The 21,180-nt window shown below is 34.0% G+C and overlaps 1 protein-coding gene across 1 annotated transcript; it reads left to right on the top strand.

Annotated features, from left to right (window-relative positions):
* Positions 1-18,991: 18,991 nt before the first annotated feature.
* Positions 18,992-19,912, top strand: LOC306637613 (olfactory receptor 5AC1-like; the record flags this gene model as incomplete). Its single annotated transcript, XM_079100415.1, has 1 exon — positions 18,992-19,912. The coding sequence occupies one exon, from the start codon at positions 18,992-18,994 to the stop codon at positions 19,910-19,912; it is 921 nt and encodes a 306-aa protein (XP_078956541.1).
* Positions 19,913-21,180: the final 1,268 nt, after the last annotated feature.

The raw sequence follows: 21,180 nt of genomic DNA on the forward strand, positions 1-21,180 counted from the left end.
TAAAGTCTAGAAAATTTTCTTTTAATTTAGTCCTATTAGTGAGCCCAAAACCCTTTATTTTAGCATCAGTGTTATATAAGATAAAAATACTGCTCAAAAAACCACATAGCAGCTAATACTGTAATCTCATAATCAATACTTATACTTAATGCTAATTATAATGCTGCCTTTTGAAAAATAGTTTTAGCTTTGATGAATTTTCATATATCAATATTTCATAGATCATATTGTCTCTTCTATCCCAAAGTCACAGAGATTTTTGTCTTGTGTTTCCTTCTAGAAGATTTAGTTTTAATTTAAAATTTAATTCTAAGGGGCACTTCAATTTACCCTTTTCTTATAGGTACATTATAATTATACAGCGGAATTTGTTATGCTATTATTTGCACATGCACATATACATTTTGATCAATCTCATTCTCCTCTTGTTATGTTTTTATTAATGCATAATAATTATACGTCATAGTGAGGTTCTTTGTGAAATATTCATATATGCATATAACATAATTTACACCAACTAATTCCCCAGTAGATTCCCTTTCCCTTCCCTACTTTCTTCCCGTTTCTCTTCTTCTACTCGCTCTATTCTTCTGGTCTTTTATTTATTTACATGCAAATGTATATTTTTTCATGGGTGCATTATACTTATTCATAAAAGCGGGGCCCATTATCTTATATTCATACATGCACATAGCATAATTTGTCAATTTTATTCCCCAGTTCTTCTCCCTTCCCTGCCCTCCTTTCCCCTTGAACCCTACTCCTCCTTTTTTGATCTTCCTTCTGTTTTTGTGAGATTTTACCCTCCTCACACGCACACACCACTTTTCCTATCCCTTTTCTTTAGCTTCCACATATAAGGGGAAATATTTGACTCTTGATTTTCGGAGTCTGTCTTATTTCATTTAGCATGATGTTCTCCAGTTTCATTTATTTGCCAGTCAATAACAAAATTTTATTCTTGTTTATGACTGAGTAGAACTCCATTGTGTGGATATACTAAACTTTCTTCATCTGAAAGCGCACGTAGTCTGGTTCCATAGCTTGGTTATTGTGTTTCTATAATCATGGGGGTGCATGAATTACTACTAGATGCTGATTGTAATGTTTTTGGATAAATACCAAGGAGTAGAATAGCTTAGTCATAAGGTGATTCCATTCCTAGTCTTTGAGGAATCTTCATACTGCTTTCCACAGTGTTTATACTAACTTGCAGTGCCACCAACAATGTATGAGTGCACCTTTTCCCCCACATCCTCACCAGCATTTATTATTACTTGTATTCTGGGTAATTGCCATTCTGCCTGGAGCGAGATGAAATTTCAATATAGTTGATTTGCATTTCTCTGATTGTTAGGGATGTTGAACACTTTTTCATGTGTTATTAACTATTTCTATTTCTTCTTTTTAATAATTCTTTTTATTTGTTCTAATTTGTTGTACATGACAGAATGTATTTATACATTTTGATAGATCATATATAAATGGAGTGTGATTTCTCCTTTTTCTGATTATACATATTGTAGGATCACATCAGTCACACAGTCATATATGTACATGAGGTAATAATGTTTGTTTCACTCTATTTCTTCTTTTAAGAAGTGTCCGTTTAGGTTTTTTTTTGCCCACTTATTGATTTGGCTATTTCTTGACATTTAGTTTTTGAGTTCTTTATGTATTTTGGATATTAATCCCTTGTCCAGAGGAGCAGCTGGCAAAGATCTTCTCTCATTCTGTAGGCTCTTTCTTCACACACTATTGTTTTCTTAGCTGTGCAAAAGCTTTTTAATTTAATGTCATTTCACTTATTGATTCTTGATTTTATTTCTTGAGTTTTAGTGGTCTTGTAAAGGAAATCAGTGCCAGTACCAATATGATGGAATGTTGATCCTTTTTTTCTTTAGCAGTTGCAAATTTTTTAGTTGAATTTCTGCCTTTGATCCACTTTGAATTGACTTTTAGTTCAAATTGACCATAAAGAAGAATTAAATTTTGACATTTTCCAGTAAATGGATGAAACCGGAGAACATCATGCTAAGTGATAAATCAAGGGTCATATATTTTCTCTCATATATGGAAGCTAGACCAAAATGAGGAGAAAAAAAGTGGGAGGTGATTCAGTACCATAAAGATACTGGGAAGATCACAGGAGTAAAGGAGATAGAGAGAGGAGGGATGGAAAGGGTAGGAAATGCAGAACGAATTTAACAAAGTCATGCAATGTGCACTTATAAATACACTATAGTGAATTATATCTGTATATATATTTATATATATATTCTCTATTGTTTTATATATGTCATTCCATTTATGTATATATATACTTATTTATAACTATAGTGAATTATACCTTTATATATAAATATATATATGTACATATACAACCAATCATAAATAAATAAATAAGTGAGTGGAAGATCAGTAGAACAGAGGAAAAATATGGAAAATGTGGAGGGAGGGGAGAGGTTGGGCACTGGGGACTGAAATGAAGTAAATTAAATTTGATGTACATATGACTTTGTCAAAATGAACCCAACTATAATGTATAACTATTGTGTGGTAAAAAAAGGAAATGAAAACATAAAAAATAAAGATACAAATGTTTCATAATAAACAGAAACCGAAAGAATTCATTGTTAAAAGACCTACCTTATCAAAGTTATTCAGGGTGAAAAGAAAGAGCACCAGACAGTAAATTAGATCTACACAAAACTGAAGAAAGTGCCAGTGAAAGTAATTTTTTGGCAATTTGAAAAGATGGTATAATTATATATTTCTCCTCCTTTCTTCTGGCAGTTGATTTAAAAAATAAATACAGAACAGGGTGTGTGTAAAGTTGATTTATTAGGAATACAACATTTAAAAATGTAATGTATTTGAAAATAGAGTACAAAGAATACATGTAGAAAAACACTTCATGGGTAAGGAAATCACACTATATGGTAAACTGGAGATAAAAATCCATATTAAGACTGTTCATATAACACTATCTCTAAATATTTATTTTCCTCCTCTTTATGTTCAGCTGATTTAAAAGTGATAATAAGATTATCTAGCATATATTATATTGCAGTATAAATCTTAATTTATTGGACAAATTAGTATACATCTGAAGGAGACTATAACATATAAATCTCACTACAATCAGTAGGACAAAACTGAAAAATACTTTTAAATCATGAATAATATGAAAATGGTAGAGTAGAAGATATCTACTTAATATCAAAAAGGCAAAAAAGGAGAAACAGAGTAACAAAACTAAGAACAATATGATAGATGTATCAGAACCATTCACCTAATAAACCTGTTAACCACATTAGTAAAAACTTTGCATAGCAGACTGTTGGGTATATTTTAGATACAGAAGCAATAAGGCTAAGGATTTTGATCTCTCCTAAAAGAGCCATTGGAAGCTCTTTAAAGTGTTTAAGTGAAGGGGCAGCAGCAAATGTGAGAACACTGGTAACCTCAGCAGTATGACATTTTATCAAGACGACATTGGCCCAAATTTGAGAATGTTAGGAGGAAAAACTAGAAAAACACATGCAGATTATCAGAAGCAGGAGATGGAACCTTCTTGAATTTGAAGAGAAGTGGTTGGTTCAATAGACATCAAAAAATGAAACAGTGTTTTGATTAATGGTTTAGACTTGGTGGAGGGAGAGCTCAGTGTCAAAATGATCCTTAGGGTTGTTTCTTAGCTTGATTGAACCATTCCACATCGTACATATATTTCAAAGCATTAAGCTATACATAATAGTTATATATAACTTTGGCCAATTAAAAAATAAAATGATAAAAATAGGATAGATGAAATGCCATTAATTAAGAATTGGAAGACAGGGTTAAGGTCATATTTGGGGATGTTTTGAAAAGACCCTCCATTTAGCTTTGGACATGTTGAATTTAATGTCATTGAGACTTCGTCAGGAACTTTCATGTGATTGGAAATTGGCTGCATCAGGAGTAATAAGAGAAAGGGAATTAACATGTCCTAAAAATTGCTCCAGGGCAGTATGTCAAGTTTTCCTCAGAGTGAACCCTCATGACACAAAGTGTGACTCTAATTGCTACTCTTGAGGGTGTGGGGTGATTCACTGATAAGCCCCCAATGCCTAGCAGAACAAATTTGCAATTATGCTTCTCAGAATCTGTTGGTAACTTTCACTGAGGGAATTCCTGGTACTGTTTTGATTGCATGATGAGATCTATAAAAAATAATACAATAACTATTATATCCTTGCATTTGAGGGTTCCAAGGAAAATCTTTGAACAAAATAACCACTGTCTCCTTCTGCAACTTCCACTATTCTTAAGTGAGAATGCATCAGTGGATGTGAGAACAGTGATGACCTCATCAGTTTGGCTTTTTATGTAGAAGAATATGGTAGAAGGAAATTTACATTTATTTTCCAATTTTCTATTCAGGAAACAACTGGCTTTCCTTCAGGAAAGCTACCACTTCCTCAGTCTCCCAAAGACTTATAGAAACTGTGTGAGATCATGGGGAGCTGTTTAATTTTCATGTGTCTAGTTTTGCAGTTTGCCTACGTGATAATGAAATATCCAGGTAAGTACTATCCTTGTAACTCTTTGAGATTTCTGTTTTCCTTCTGGGCAGACAGTTTTAGATGATCATTACAAATACTAGATGATTTACTATTGAGGAAACATGAATATTAAGCATTCTTTTTCATATTAAACTTGAATTAATAGAAGAATGAAACAAATAATGAAAATAAGTTAAAAGAGTCAGCGGTTATTTCATATTGCAGAGAATTTTCTTTGTTAAAGTGGACAACAAAGGAATGCAATTCAAACTTCCTTATTTTCATGGAGTCATAAAAGGTTGACTACAACTATAAATGATAACTTTCTTGGACCCTATTAATTCCAAATGAACACAGAGATAGATATGGAGATCTATCTATCATTTATCATCTATCCCTCTATCTAGAAAGAACCAAAATGATTAAATACTCTTCACCTAATTATACATATTGAAATACCAATAGTGTATTTTCAGTTGAAAATAAAGCTAGTCAGGATCACTGAGGACAAACCACACTTTGTGAAACTTGAAAGGACATGGGAGTGTCATTAAGGTTTTGTTCTATAGCCTATGGAATGTGTTTGTTAGATTATCTAGTTTAAAATGTTATTAGGTTATCTAGTATAAAATGTTGGTTTAAAAATAGTATTTTATTTATTTATTTTTATTTGTTTTACTTAGTTATACATGACAGTAGAATGTATTTATGCATTTTGATAAATCCTACATAAATTGAGTATAATTTCTCATTTTTCTGATTGTACACATAGGTTGGGTTTCATAGTTTAGCTATTGTGAATTGAAAACTATAAACACTGGTGTGATTGTGTCACTATAACATGCTGATTTTAAGTTCTTTAGGTATAAACCAAGGAATAGGAGAGCTGGATTAAATTGTAGTTCCAAGTTTTCTCTGAGGAATCTCCATAATGCTTTCCATCGTTCTTCCACCAATTTGCACTCCTCTCAGGATTGTATGAGTGCACCTTTTTCCTCACATCCTTGCCAACATTTGTTGTTGCTTGTATTCTTGATAATAGCTATTCTAATTGGAGTAAGATGGGTCTACTTATTCTTCTATTAGGCAAAGGGTCTTTGTTCTAGTACCTAAGTCTTTCATTCACTTTGAGTTGAATTTCATGTAGGGTGAGAAATAGATGTTTAATTTCATTTTGTTACAGGTGGTTTTGCATTTTCCCAGCAACATTTGTTGAATAGGCTATCTTTTCTCCAGTAAACGTTTTTGGTGTCTTTGTCTACTACGAGATAATTGTATTTATGTGGGTTTGTCTCTGTGTCTTCTATTCTGTACCAATGGTCTATGTGTCTGCTTTGGTGCTGATACCATGCTGTTCTTGTCACTATGGCTCTTTAGTATAGTTTGAGGTCTGGTATTGATGTCCTGCTTCGATTTTCTTACTAAGAATTTCTTTGGCTATTCTGGGTCTCTTATTCTTCCAAATGCATTTCATGATTACTTGTTTTTTAGTTCTATGAAGAATGTCATTGGGATTTTAATAGGAATTGTGTTAAATCTGTATAACGCTTTTGGTAGTATGGTTATTTTGACAATATTTATTCTGCCTATCCAGGAGCATGGGAGATCCTTCTATCTTCTAAGGTCTTCTTCAATTTCTTTATTTAGTGTCTGTAGTTTCATCGCAGAGACCTTTCACCTCTTTTGTCAGATTGATTCCCATGTATTTTTTTTTTTTTGAGGCTATTGTGAATTGGGTAGTTTTCCTAATTTCTCCTTCAGTGGATTAATCACTGATGTATAGGAATGCATTTGATTTATGGGTGTTAATTTTATATCCTACTACTTTTTTGAATTCATTTATTCTAGAAGTTTTTTGGTGGAATTATTTTTATCTTCTAAATATAGAATCATTCAGTGGCAAATAGTGGTAGTTTGAGCTCTTCTCCTATTAGTATCCCTTTAATTTCTTTCTTCTAATTGCTCTGGCTAGAGTTTCAAAGACAATGTTGAAAAAAAGTGGTGAAAGAGGGCATCCTTGTCTTGTTCCAGTTTTCAGAGGGAATGCTTTCAACTTTTCTCTGTTTAGAATTATGTTGGTGTTGGGTTTAGCATGTATGGTTTTTATGATGTTGAGGTATATTCCTACTCTCTCTATTTTTTCTAGTGTTTTGAACATGAAGGGGTTCTGTGCTTTGTCAAATGCTTTTTTTCATCTATTGAGATGATCATATGATTCTTGTTTTTAAGTCTATTGATATGATAAGTTATGTTGACTGATTTCCATATGTTGAACCAACCTTTCATCCCTGGGATAAACCCCACTCGATTGTGGTGCACTGTCTTTTTAATATGGTTTTGAGGTTATTTGTTAGAATTTTATTGAGAATTTCTGCATCTATGTTCTTCAGAGATATTGGTCTGATGTGTCTTTTCTTGATGTGTCTTTGTCTGTTTTTTGTGTCAGGGTGATATTAGCCTCACAGAATGAGTTTGGAAGGGTTCCCTCCTTTTCTATTTCATGGAATACTTTGAGGAGTATTGGTGTTAATTCTTCTTCGTAGGTCTTGTAGAACTCGGCTGAGAACCTGTCTCATCCTGGGCTTTTATTGATTGGCAGGCTTTTGATGGCACTTTCTATTTCATTGCTTGAGATTGCTTTGTTTAAATCATGTATGACCTTCTGATTCCGTTTGAGTAGGTTGTATGTCTGTAGAAATTTGTCAAAGTCTTCAATATTTTCTATTTTATTGGAGTATAAATTTTCAAAAGTTTCTAATGATCTGTATTTCAGTCAAGTCCATTGCATTATTTCCTTTTTCATAACATTTTAATAATTTGGATTTTTTTTTCTCATTGTTAGCATGGCTCGGGGTTTATCAATTTTATTGATATTTTCAAAGAACCAACTTTTTTGTCAATTTTTTTGATTGTTCCTTTTGTTTCAGTTTTATTGATTTTAGCTCTAATTTTAATTATTTCCTGTCTTCTACTACTTTTGGTGTTGATTTATTCTTTTCTAAGGGCTTTGATGTGTAATGTTAGGTCATTTATTTGTTGACATTTTTTGTTTTAATAAGTGAGCTCAATGCAATAAACTTTTTTCTTAGGACTGCCTTCATAGTGTCCCAGAGACTTTGAAACATTGTATTGGTATTCTCGTTTACCTCTAAGTATTTTTAAAATTTCATATTAAATTTTTTCTATCCATTCATCATTCAATAGTGTACTATTTAGTCTCCATGTATTAGAGCAACTTCTAGTTTTTATTTTATCTTTGATTTCTAATTTCCTTCCAATATGATCTGATAGAATTCAACATATTATCTCTAGTTTTTTGTTGTTGTAGTTTTTTTTTTTGTATTTACTAAGAATTGTTGTGTGGCATAACATATGCTCTATTTTAGAGAAGTCTCTGTGCTGCCAAGAAAAAAGTGTATTTGCTTGTTGATGGATGAAATATTCTATATGTATCTGTTAAGTCTAAATTATTGATTATATTATTTAGTTTTAGAGTTTCTTTCTTTAGTTTTTGTTTCTAAGTTCTGTCTGGAGTAAGAAAGGTGTATTAGTCACCCAGTATTATTGTGTTGTGATCTAATTTGATTCTTGAAGTTGGGAACAGATTGTTTGATGTACGTAGATGCTCCATTGTTTGGGGCATAAATACTTATGATTGTTATGTTTTGTTGATGTGTAATTCCCTTAAGTAGTATGATATGTCCTTTGTCCCTTTTGATTAACTTTGGCTTGAAGTCCACTTTATCTGACATGAGGATGGAAACCCCTGCTTGTTTACGCAGACCATGTGAGTGACATGTTTTTTCCCCTTTTCACTTTCAGTCTGTGGATGTCTTTGCCATGAGGTGAGTCTCTTGGAGACAATATAGTGTTTGGTCTTCTTTTTTAATCCAATCTGCTGTCTATGTCTTTTGATTGATGAGTTTAGGCTGTTAACATTCAAGGTTATTATCGAGATATGATTTGTATTCCCAGTCATTTTGGTTTATTTCTGGCTTTTAATTTGACTTACTTAATCCTTTTATTGACTATTCCTTTAGCATAGTTCCTCTTTGTTTTCACTTTTATATTTTACTTCATCTTCATGGAATATTTTTTTGAGAATGTTGTGTAGTGCAGGCTTTCTAGTTGTGAATTGATTAAACTTATTTATTATAGAAAGTTTTGATTTCATCTTCAACTCCGAAATATAATTTTGCTAGATAAAAAATTCTTGATAGGCATCTCTTTTCTTTCAGAGCTAGGTCCTCCTAGCTTTGAGGTCTGGGTTCAGAAATCAGTTAATATCCAAATTGGTTTCCCCTTATACATAATTTGCTTTTTTATATATATGTATCTCATGGCTTTTAAATATTATCCTTATTCTGTATTTTAGTCATTCTTATTATAATGTGTCTTTGCTATGGGTCTACTGTAATTTTGTACACTTGGGGTCCTAAGTGTCTCTTGTATTTGATTTAACTTTTCATTCTTTATGTTTGGAAAATTTTCTGATATCATGCCATTGAAAAGTCTGTGCATTCCTTTGGTTTGTATCTCTGCTCCTTCATCTATCCTGATAGCTCTTAAATTTGATCTTTTTGTATTATCCCATATTTCTTGGAAGTCCTGTTCATGGGTTCTTACCATCTTCCTTGCACTGTTAACTTTATTTTCAAGATTGTGTATTTTGTCTTCATTGCCTGAGATTCTGTCTTCCGAATGGTCTAGTCTATTGGTGATGCTTTCCATTGAATTTACAATTTGATTTGTTGATTCCTTCCTTCCAAGTATTTCTGCTTGATTTTTTGTTTCAGGATCTCTCTTTATTGAAGTGACTTTTTACTTCCTATATTTTGTCTTTGATTTTACCCTTTATGCCATCCTTTACCTCGTAGATCAGTTTAATATTTAACATTTTAAACTCCTTCTCAAACATTTCTTCTACTGTGTTGTCAGTGGATTCTGTTGTTGCAACATCTTGGTTTTTTGGGACACTTTGTTCACTTGTTTTTTTCATGTTGTTTGTGTGTTTTCCTATCTAGTTGTATGGATCTGAGGCAGTACAGATTCTGCCCTGTAGACTTATATTGTCCCTGAAGATTTCCACTACCTCACCTTTAAGAGGGAGACCATTATCAACAATGCCCAGTATAAGCAATATATAGCCTTAAACCTAATAGCTCCCACTAAGAATCTACTACTTTCTCATAGAAACCAGAGATGATGAGTTCAATTTTTGTCCACAATATAAGCAGAAAATTTGCCTAATGGATTTACAATTTCAAATGGTGGACAGAAATAATGTAGTTTGTGTTGTTCATGAGGGAGGAAGAGGGAAGCTAGAAGTAAAAATTCACTGGAAGGATGGAAGAGAAACCAACAGAGATTGGCTGTTAGGTGGAGAAAAGGTAGAAAGAGAATATGGGAAAACAGAGAAGTGAGAGGAAGAATACGTACAAAGAGAACAAAAGTTAAAAATATAAGAATAGACAACAAAACTGCAAAACAGCATTCATATATCACTGTCCTCAGTGAACTGAGGCATGAAAAACACCTAACTCCAAATATGGTGGGAAGAGATGTTAGAGAAGAAAAAAAGTGAAAGTAAAATAAATCTCAATAGAAAATTGAACAACTATCTCTGTCAGCTTTTGAAAGTTTCTCAACCCTGTCTCTGACTTCTCATGGAATTGCCTGGCCCAGACCAGCTCTAGCATACTCAGTCACTATCCCACTGGTCTGGGCATCAGATACCTCAGGTTCAGCCACATTGCAGTCCCAAGATCTCAGTGCTGCTGGAATTCACAGAGAGACCACCAGGATGATCGATTTTGAGAAGCAATATGGCAGCCATCAGTAGGAAGACCTCAGGCACAGTAAACCCATAGGTACACCTACACTGCACCTCCAGGTCGTAGCTGGTGTCCCAAGATAGATGCAGCTGAATGCAGCCCAACCTGGAGTCTCCCTGGCAGTAGACCTCTGGGCAGTGGGAGGTGGCAGTGGTAGTGGTGTGGGTTGGTGGCAGCTGGCAGTAGGTCAGAAGCAATGGAAGTGAGTTGGTGGCATTCACAGCAGGTGACAGATACAGCAGCACCCAGAGAGAAGACCTCCAGGCAACATCCAGGCAGTGGTATCCTAAAAAAAGTATTTTAAAGTATGTATCTTCAAGTGCCTTGCAAACACAACATAGAAATAAAAAGGCTGGAGTATAGGTCTCTGATGAAAACTGGTCTTATGGACCCAGGCCATTTAATTTCAAATCTGAACCTTCAAGCATTACTTTGGAGGAGGTTTACAAAACATACAAGTTTTAGACACTCTAATCTCCCAACAAGGAGGCAATGTTTGTAGTTATTGGTGAGAAATGTTTGATGTTATTAAATTAGAAATTGTTGCCCCCAAATTTAGAGATCTTAAAGAAGAAATATCAGATTCACTAGAGAGGAACTACTTCTTCCATTGATTAACATAGTTGGTTGAATCTTTGATTCTGAAAATCTGATTTTTTTTCAGTACTGTCCTCATTCTCATCATGTTGAATTCCCTAGTGCCTGTATCCTCTCAAGGATTTTATTTCATTTATTTATTTAAAAAACAACTTTATTTTTTAAGTGGTGCTGAGGATTGAACCCTCACATGTGCTGGGCAAGCACTCTACCACTGAACTACAACCTCAGCCTTATTCATTCATTTTAAAAAATAAACTTTATTATGTATATTTGAAGTTTATAAAATGATGTTCTGAGGGACATATAGATAATAAAATGATAATTTAGTGAAGGAGATAAACATGTAGCTTCTCACAAATTGTGTGTGTGTGTGTGTAAGTGTGAAAAGAGCACACTTACATACTCAGAGATTGCTAATACACCACCATTTTATTAACTTTAGTTCTTATATCTTACACTGGATCTTCAACTTTTTCATCTAGTGTATGTGCTCTTTTGTATCCTTTGAACTATTTCTCCTCCTTTCCTCCTCACCACCCACCCACTCCTCCAAGATAACTAATGTAGTCTCTGTGTATGTATATTTGAGATTTTTCTTATTTTTAAATCTGCATGTAGGTGATAATTTTATTTATGTGTTTGATTTATTTCATTTAGCATCATGTCCTCTAATTTCATCCATGTTGTGGCAAATAACAGGGTATTTTAGACAGCTTTCACATTGCTATGACCAAAATACCTGACTAGAACAACTTAAAGGAGGAAAGGTTTATTTTGGTTCATGGTTTCAGAAGTTCAATCCCGGGTGGGCTTCTGCATCATTCTAGCTCAAGATGAGGCAGATAGAACATTAAGACAGAAGAGTGTGATAAAGGAGGCTGCTCGGTTCATGACAGCCAGAAAGCAGAGAGCTTGAGTGAAAGTAGCTAGGGATAGTGCAACATCCAGGGGCATGTCCCCAGTGACCTACTTCCTCCAGCCATGCCGGTCTACCTCCATTACCCACTGACTAGACCACCATTCTCATAATCTGATCATTCATCTTCGGAATATTCCTGCATTATCTCACACATGAGCTTTCGAGGGACACCTCACATCCAAACCATGACCAGGGTTACTCCTCTTTTCTTTTTTTTTTTTAAGGCTAAATCACATTCTGATCTCTCTCTCTCTCTCTCTCTTTTTCTCTCTCTCTCTCTCTCACACATACACACACTCACACACACACAACACACAATTTTCTTTTTTTTGATTAAAATTTTTAAAATAATTTACAGACTGCATTTTGATTCATTGTACACAAATGGGGTACAACTTTTCATTTCTATAGTTTACACAATGTAGATTCACACCATTCATGTAATCATAAATATACATAGGGTAATACTGTCTGTTTCACTCTACTATCTTTCAGTCCCCTAACCCCTCCCACCTCACTTTCCTCTATACCATCCAAAGTTCCTTCATTCTTTTCTTCCCCCTGCCACCCTCCACCCCAATTATATATCATCATCCACTTATCAGAGAAAACATTTGACCTTTGATTTTTTGGGGCTTGGCCTATTTCACTTAGCATGATATTTTCTAACTTCATCCATTTACCAACAAATGCTATAATTTTATTATTCTTTATGGCCGAGTAATATTCCATTCTCTATATATACCACAGTTTCTTTATCCATTCATCTCTTTGTTGAAGGGCATCTCTGTTGGTTCCACAATCTTGCTATTGTGAATTGAGCTGCTATGAACATTGATGTAGCTGCATCGATGCACACACATTTTTTTTATCCAGTAATCCATTGATGGATGTTCAGTTTATTTCCCTATCTTGGCTTATGTGAGTAATTCTGTAATGAATGTGAAAATGCAGATCTATTTGCCTGGTGGTGATTTATTCTTCTTTGGGTATTTGCTTTTAAGTCTAATGGTAGTTGTATTTTTAATTTCTTTAGGAATCTTCGAACTGTTTCCAAGGATCTTAAATGCCTTCCAGCAGCTATTCACTCATCAAATGAGAGTCACCAACAGTCACTCACACATCAAATGGCAGCCATCAGGAAGAACTCAATGACCTTATGTATGATGACCATGCTGACATCAGTAACAATGACTAATGATCCTCCATTCCAGTAATGAGACCAATCATGACTACAGAGGTGGTGGTAATGAGAGTAATGCTGTATTATTTGGTCACATTCTTGGTTTGATAGGAGAAGACCAAGAGCGAGAAATTATTAAAATAAATAAAATGACATAGAAACCAGGTCTGTGAATTATTCTAGCAAACAAAGCAAATGGGGGCACAAAACTGAAACTTGATGAGTTTGACTCATTGATATAAATGAAACATAGAGGATTTCCTTAAATGCTTCCTATAAACATGAAGAAAAGTTTAAGTTTCCTTCCAATAATGGTATGGGATAATCAATTTTGACCAACCCACTGCTATCAGCACACCTTTAATGCAATCACATATCATTGTAAAGGTTAAATAACTTCCTCATGGTCAGTATAAAAGCTATCCTGTAATGGCATCTTTGAGATTCTTACCTCTTTTGTTTTGTTTTCTGGATCAGGATTTGTACTTCTGTTTTGTATGTAAATAGACTTAATCATTTTGAACTTAATTTGACATTTATATTTGACAAAAAGCATAAGCAAACTATGAACATGTCCACAGAGAAATACATATGCCCATTTATTAAGGGGAACTCAGATAAGATTTCCACATCCTAAATGTTTTATAGTGGTAGTCTTTACAACTTGAGAAAATTGTGTAAATACATTTTTTCAGATGCAGTTATTAAATATATTTTTTTGTTTTTTTCTTAATTTATTTTTATTGTACACAAATAGAATACATCTTATTTCTCTGTGCATGAAGTAAAGGCATACCATTTGTGTAGTCATACATTTACATAGGGTAATGGTGTTTGATTCATTCTGTTATTTTTCCCCCCCCACCCCTCCCACCCCTCTTTTCCCTCTATACAGTCCCTCCTTCTTCCATTCTTGCCTCCCTCCCACCCCCTACTATGTGTCATCATCCGCTTATCAGTGAGATCATTCGTCCTTTGGTTTTTTGAGATTGGCTTATCTCACTTTGCATGATATTCTCCAATTTCATCCATTTGCCTGCAAATACCATAATTTTATTATTCTTTATAGCTGAGTAATATTCCATTGTGTGTGTGTATATATATATAGATATATACACAGTTTCTTTATCCATTCATCAATTGAAGGGCATCTAGGTTGGTTCCACAAACTGGCTGTTGTGAATTGAGCAGCTATGAACATTGAATAGTCCATTTCTTGCAGATTTGGCAAATAAAAGTACCACAAATAAATCCAGGACTAGCTCAAAATTTCCTCCATTGTTTAAAGGACTTGCAAACTCCTGTGGCCTTTAGACTAGCCTTCTTTAAATTAGAGCTTTTGTTCAGTTCTGTAGAGGCTTCACCACAAGAACTGTGGGGTCTCCAGCTTCTGTCACTGATATGGTTTGCATCTCATTTTTGATACAATGCCAGGAAATATTAACATTCATACTCAAAGACTGGAATGGTGTCTCTATTTTACCACTCTCTGGTCTCTGCAAAAACTATTCCATTTCTGATTGTCAATGGTAGGCAATCACAAACATAGCATATTGTAATGCCTATTATTGTAGTTTTTCCAACTGCCCCAGCTTAGTAGAACAATTTAATTAACACAATATGTAATATGGGATATGTGGCTACTGATTTGGAAAATTTGTTGTTTTTAATTCGGATCATGAAAAAGGATAAGAAGCATTTTACAACCAGCTGGGATGGACAACAGTAAATATTGATGATCTTGTCAGAGCAGTATGCTGATTCTTCTGCTCTCTGTCTGCAGAAAATTTTCTGACTATTTTGCATAGCCTCATCCTCATCAATTATATTCATCATGTCAGGTTATTTGGATCTGAAAAGTACTCTGGAACCCCTTATAAATTTTCTGAGATTTACAGGATGACATATAAATTCTACAGAAATTATATACTGGGAATATTTATTTATAACATGAGGAAAAATTATACACTTTAAAAAATTTCTGGGCACCTATACAAAGAACAACAGTGGCTAGATTTGTTGTAGAGAAGTTTGGAGATCAGTTTTTGTTTAGATGGTGACTAGATCAAGATTCAGTTCTGACACCCTGGCTGAGAGGCTGAGAGTTACTCGTGTGAGAAGGAGGATAGAATAGGTAAACAATAACTAGGAAGTACCTTAGGAGAAACTCTTAGTTTATTACAAAATAAAATTAATTTTCTCCCTAGACGCACAACTTTTTTTTGTTTCTAACTGTGCTCATTTTATTGAATTTAGGGTTGAAAATTAATGTAATTTCATCTGCATTTCTGACTCATAAGAACATCTTAGTTAGAATCCCTTGTGGACTTTCCCCTTCTGTCAATAAACAGGATCTGAGAGCTCTCCCAGAAGAGAGAGGGGACTTCAACATGGCCCTGGAGGATGCTTGAAAGTCTTCAAAGAAAATTTCAGGACTTGTCAGAAAGAGGCACAAGCAGCGCTTTATTTAGGAAGGCAAGGACTATACACTTGAAAGGAAAGAGAGAATGTAGGAGCTATCTCCACCGTGACACATGTTTTGGGGTTTCAGACTCTTCTTTTAAAGGAAATTTTGTGACTGGTAAGCATGGGGGTATGTGGGGAGGGTGGCAGTCTGGAGAACTGAGTTCTTTTGATCACAAAGCACAGGATGAGTTGCCATGGTCTCATTCTTCTCAGATATTTATGATGATGTCATGTAGTCAATAGAACAATGTTTGGAATATACCCATATCATAGATATCTAACGACACATTTCCCTGATTTTAATTGTCCTAAAAATACATTGTACAAGTTAGCAATATGTGTAGGCATTGATTAACTGATGATCTCTGTATGCAGTTAGTGTTAGAGTAAATCATCTACATATACAAATGCCAAAACTCCTCTAACTGCACTGCTAATTATTAGTTATATGTTTTAGAATAGGGACAAAAATATTAAGGCTTAAGAATTTTAGCCATTAACCCACGTTGAATGAGAAATTATTCATACATTTTAAGTGAGGAGGGTGCACTTATGAATTGTTGGTAAAATAATGCATTCTGTTTTCATTGTGGAAAACAGAATTGGGTGGTTCTTTCATCAGATGTAGATAATGGGGTTGGAAACATTTAATAAGTCCAGGCAGGAGATGAACAATTCTTGGATTGGTAGGTTAGTTTTAGAGTCAGAAAAATGGTTGGATTTAAAACATCGTTAGCAGATAGAACTTGTAGGACTTGATTGAAACAATGGAGGTGAAGTGAAGTTAGTATTAGAAAGTTTCCCTAGTTTGTTGCCTGCCTAAAGGATTGTTGGGTACCCTATTCCCTGAGATAGGAAATGCTGAAAGAGTATCAGGTAGGAAAGGGGCCGAATCTCAGATTTGAAAAAGTCTGCTCTAAGGAACATTGGGGATTTCTAAATGGAAAGTCGGTTTATTAGGTACATTAGTGGTGGCACGTTTAGAAGAAATAAAAGAAGTGAAAAAAGCTTATGCTAAACTCTGTAGAGAAATTTTAAGAAAGTCCCTACAGTGAATCCTGGGGAAACAATGTGTAGTTTTTTTTTTGTTTTTCTTTTCCCCCTTTCTTTCCTCTCTATTTTTAAATTCTTAAACTCTTTTTTTATTTTTACAGAGTGCATTTTGATTTATTGTATACAAAACGGGGTACAATTTTTCGTTTCTATGGTTGTTCACCATGCAGATTCATAACATTTGTGAATGAATACGTGTACATAGAGTAATGATGTCTGTCTTATTCCACCATCTTTAATACCCCACCCCTCCGCCCTCTCATTTCCCTCTATGTAATCTAAAGTTTCTCCATTATTCTCTTACCCCACCCCCATTATGTATCATTATCCACTTATCAGGGAAAACATTCAGCCTTTGGTTTTTTGGGATTGGCTTATTTCACTTGGCATGATATTCTCTAATTCCATCAATTAATCTGCAAAATGCCATAATATTATTCTTCTTTATGGCTGAATAATATTCCATGTTGTATATATACCACAGTCTCTTTATCCACTCATCTGTTGAAGAGCATCTAGGTTGGTTCCACATCTAGCTATTTCGAATTGAGCTGCTATAAACATTCATGTGGCTGTGTTAATGTAGTATGATAATTTTAAATCCTTTGGGTATAAACTGAGGAGTGGGATAACTGGGTCAAAAGGTGGGTCCATTCCAAGTTTTTTGAGGAATCTCCAAATTGCTTTCCAGAGTGGCTGCACCAATTTGCAACTCTACCAGCAATGTAAAAGTATGCCTTTTTCCCCACATCCACACCAATGTCTATCTATTATTGTTTGAGTTCTTGATAATAGCCATTCTAATTGGAGTAAGATGAAATCTTAGAGTTGTTTTAATTTGCGTTCATCTAATTACTAGAGATGTTGAATACTTTTTGATATATTTATTAATTGCCTGTATATCTTCTGTAAGGTGTCTGTCCAGTTCCTTGGCCCATTTACTGATTAGGTTCTTTGTATTTTTGGTGTAAAGTTTTGTAAGTTCTTTATAAATTTTTAAGATTAGTGCTCTATCTGAAGTGTAATGTGTAGTTTTAATTATTATAGCTAGTTGTGTGGATGATCTGCTGATTAGCTCACAATGCCCAGTAGAATAACTTTAACTTCATCCTACTGGGAACCTCTTGTAAACATTCAGGGAATTAAAAAAAAAAAAGGTGTTTAAAGAATAAGTTCAAAATAGAAGGAAAAAACCACTGTATCCCTTTGGTTTTGGGGTTTTTACTAAATATTACTGCACAAATAATACTGCTTCTTTGTATGCCTTTGTTACTTTCAGAAAATGAGCACATTTCCAGTTTTCCAGGAGTTGGGTGAGAGTGTAGATTTCATTACAGCTTTGCAATGTCTCTGTCAGATCACAAAATATCTAAGTAAGAAATTAAGATCCAGAACAAGATTTTGTTTTTAAATCAGCAACCAAAATTTGAATAAAGACAGTAAATATGCATATGAAAATGTATGACACAGTTAAATTTTTACTGTATGTAAGTAGTGGAATTTTGAAGTAAATGTTGATAGAAAAATGAAAAGTTGGAATTTAATTAATAGTGATTAAAAAAATTCAACACAATTCAGAGTTTATTTTATAATGTGAAAAGTTTTTCTTAAAGAGATATAGGTTAAGCTGCTTGAATGTCATGTATTTGTAACTTTGCAGAATGAAAATTCTGGCTTATGGGTTGTGAAGCCTAGTTCAATAGAAATTTCTTAATTTTATGGAATCATGAGAATATTGGTTAAAGTCATTAAAGTTAATGTCAAAGGATTCCTGGTGTCCCCTTGTATATAATATGACTTTAGAGAGAAAAAAAAAAAAAAAACTAAAAAGGCTACTGGTTTTTGGCTGAATGATACATTATAGGAACTAAAAACAGTAATATTGATTATTTGGGAATTGGAGTTTATAAAGAAAATTGGACCTGTATATTCAGGGCAAAAATCTCTATGCTTCTTAATTTTTCAACAATATATTTAGAATTGTTTGTATATTAGTACTCTTTGTGGGTATATATTTAATGTAAGAATTCTAAAACTTATTCATTCTTCATTTAGATTCCAGAAAATAAAATACAACTGTTTCTTACACTGATGTTTAATTTTTAGAGAAACAGCCTACATTTCTATTTTAAATTTAGATAAATACTAAATGCTCTCACATTAAAACATCTTAGGTTTCCTAAGTATTAAATTATCAGTTTGATAATTCATTGGTAAGAATCTCAAATGCATATAAAAGTAGATAAAAGTAAAAATTTGAAACTACTAAATCAGATGAGAAATACCTCTTAGGAACATACAATCACAAAAAAGTTTCCATTGTTTCGATTCATTTGTGACTGTTGCCTTACTTGTTCTTTCATTTTAGTGATTGTCCAGGTCAAATATGGCAGAAGAAAATGTGACTCTGGTGACTGAGTTTGTTCTCATGGGACTTACAGACCAAGGGCTGCAGGTGCCCCTGTTCCTGGTATTCCTCATTATCTACCTCATCACCATGGTGGGCAACCTGGGCCTGATTGCTCTCATCTGGAAGGGCCCCCACCTTCACACCCCCATGTACTTCTTCCTCAGCAGTTTAGCCTTGGCTGATGCCTGCACTTCATCCTCTGTGACCCCCAAGATGCTTATCATTTTTTTATCTCCGAATCAGAAGATATCCTTGGCTGAATGCTTAACACAGTTTTACTGTTTTGGTTCCAGTGCTACCACAGAATGTTTCCTCCTGTCAGTGATGGCCTATGACCGCTATGTAGCCATATGCAATCCCTTGCTGTATCCAGTGGTGATGTCCAATAGCCTCTGCACTCAGCTTATAGGTGCTTCATATTTTGTTGGTTTTCTGCATTCAGCCATTCATGTGAGTTTGTTAGTTAGATTAACTTTCTGCAGGTCCAATATCATACATTATTACTACTGTGAAATTTTACAACTATTCAGAATTTCTTGTACTGATCCTACAGTTAATACACATCTGGTTTTAATCTTTTCAGCCATTATACAAGTCTTTACTTTTATGACTATTATCACCTCATACTCCTTTGTCCTCTTTGCCATCCTGAAAAAGAAGTCTGAGAAGGGCAGAAGCAAAGCCTTCTCCACCTGCGGGGCCCATCTGCTCTCCGTCTCTTTGTTCTATGGCACTCTCTTCTTCATGTATGTGCACCCTGGGTCTGGACCAACTGAAGACAAGGAAAAAATGTTTTCTTTATTTTACACAATAATAATTCCCCTGCTAAATCCTTTCATTTACAGCCTGAGGAACAAAGAGGTTATAGGTACCTTGAGAAGAATAATGAAGAGATAAATGTTTGTCATGCAGACTTCAAACAGTTTTTTTTTTTTCAGTCTGAAGGAAAAAATAAAACATCCAAGTGCTTTGGATTAGCCACTGCTCTGCCATTTTACCAGAGGGTTCATAAACTGTGCATGAAAGAAACCAACTGTATATGGTTCCAGTGAAAGTTTGGTAACATTGCCCATAAGTACCTTATTTGGAAACATTGTGCTCAACTTTGTCTAAGCATTTAGCTCTTGCCAATTAGTCATATTACCTAGGGAGTTTCATATTTACAAGTAGTAATTGGCACTTTTATAGAGAAACAGTGAGAAATATTTATTGAGAAAAAAGTTTAACTGAGGCTGGCGTATACATTTATGAATTCACTTAAATGAGCATAGCCCACTCTTCTGGACCTGCAAATTAATAAGGCTTTGTATTTCTCTGCCATGCACAGTAACTGTAGTAGAATGATAAAAATGCAATCCTCTTTTTGGTAGCATACATTCTTGGGAATAAATGTGTTGTTTAGTTATCAAAAAATTAGGAAAATTAAGTTCTAAAAAATATAGGTAGTCCTAGGAAGAAAATTAGAAGCCAAAATGAATGAAGTGTGAGCATCAAAGTTAATCACAGCTCATCTATACAACTAAATGTGTTTTTTATCAAGAATATCACATGTAACATTATATTCAATAATTATAAATATTAAAATATTTTTTGTGTAATAAAGATGATTTCAGAGATCAACCTTATGATTACATTGCTATTTCTACAATTTTTAGTAGGAATTGACTGGGCAGAAGGTAAAGGCACCAGATAAGAAATAAGAAACAGATTTACTGTGAAAGATAGTAATAAAAATTTATGACAATGATTTCTGTGGTTGGGGGTGTGTGTGTGTGTGTGTGTGGACAGAGAGAGAGACAAGTTGAGAGAATTTTTTTCTTTTTTACAATGATCATATTCCTGAATAGGAAGTAAATTAATGGTTGAGAATTCATTGGCACAATTTTACATTTTACAATTATTATATAGAAATGGATATCTCAACTTTTTTTAGTAAAACCATCATATTCCTTGACAATGTGCTTTTTTTTTCCAGCATATATACTTAGGAAAAATAATAATACCAAATGAAAATTAAAGTTAATTAAGTTTTTGAGGAATAAATGTATGCTTTTGCTTAAGCGTTTGTAAAACACTTTAGCTTTTACCAAGTCAACAGTTCCAAGAAACATACCACAAGATTTATCTAAAGAATAGGTGTACAATAAGTATTTTCTATCATACAT

This window comes from Sciurus vulgaris (assembly GCF_902686455.1).
Source record: "Sciurus vulgaris genome assembly, chromosome: 10".
Taxonomy (NCBI): domain Eukaryota; kingdom Metazoa; phylum Chordata; class Mammalia; order Rodentia; family Sciuridae; genus Sciurus; species Sciurus vulgaris.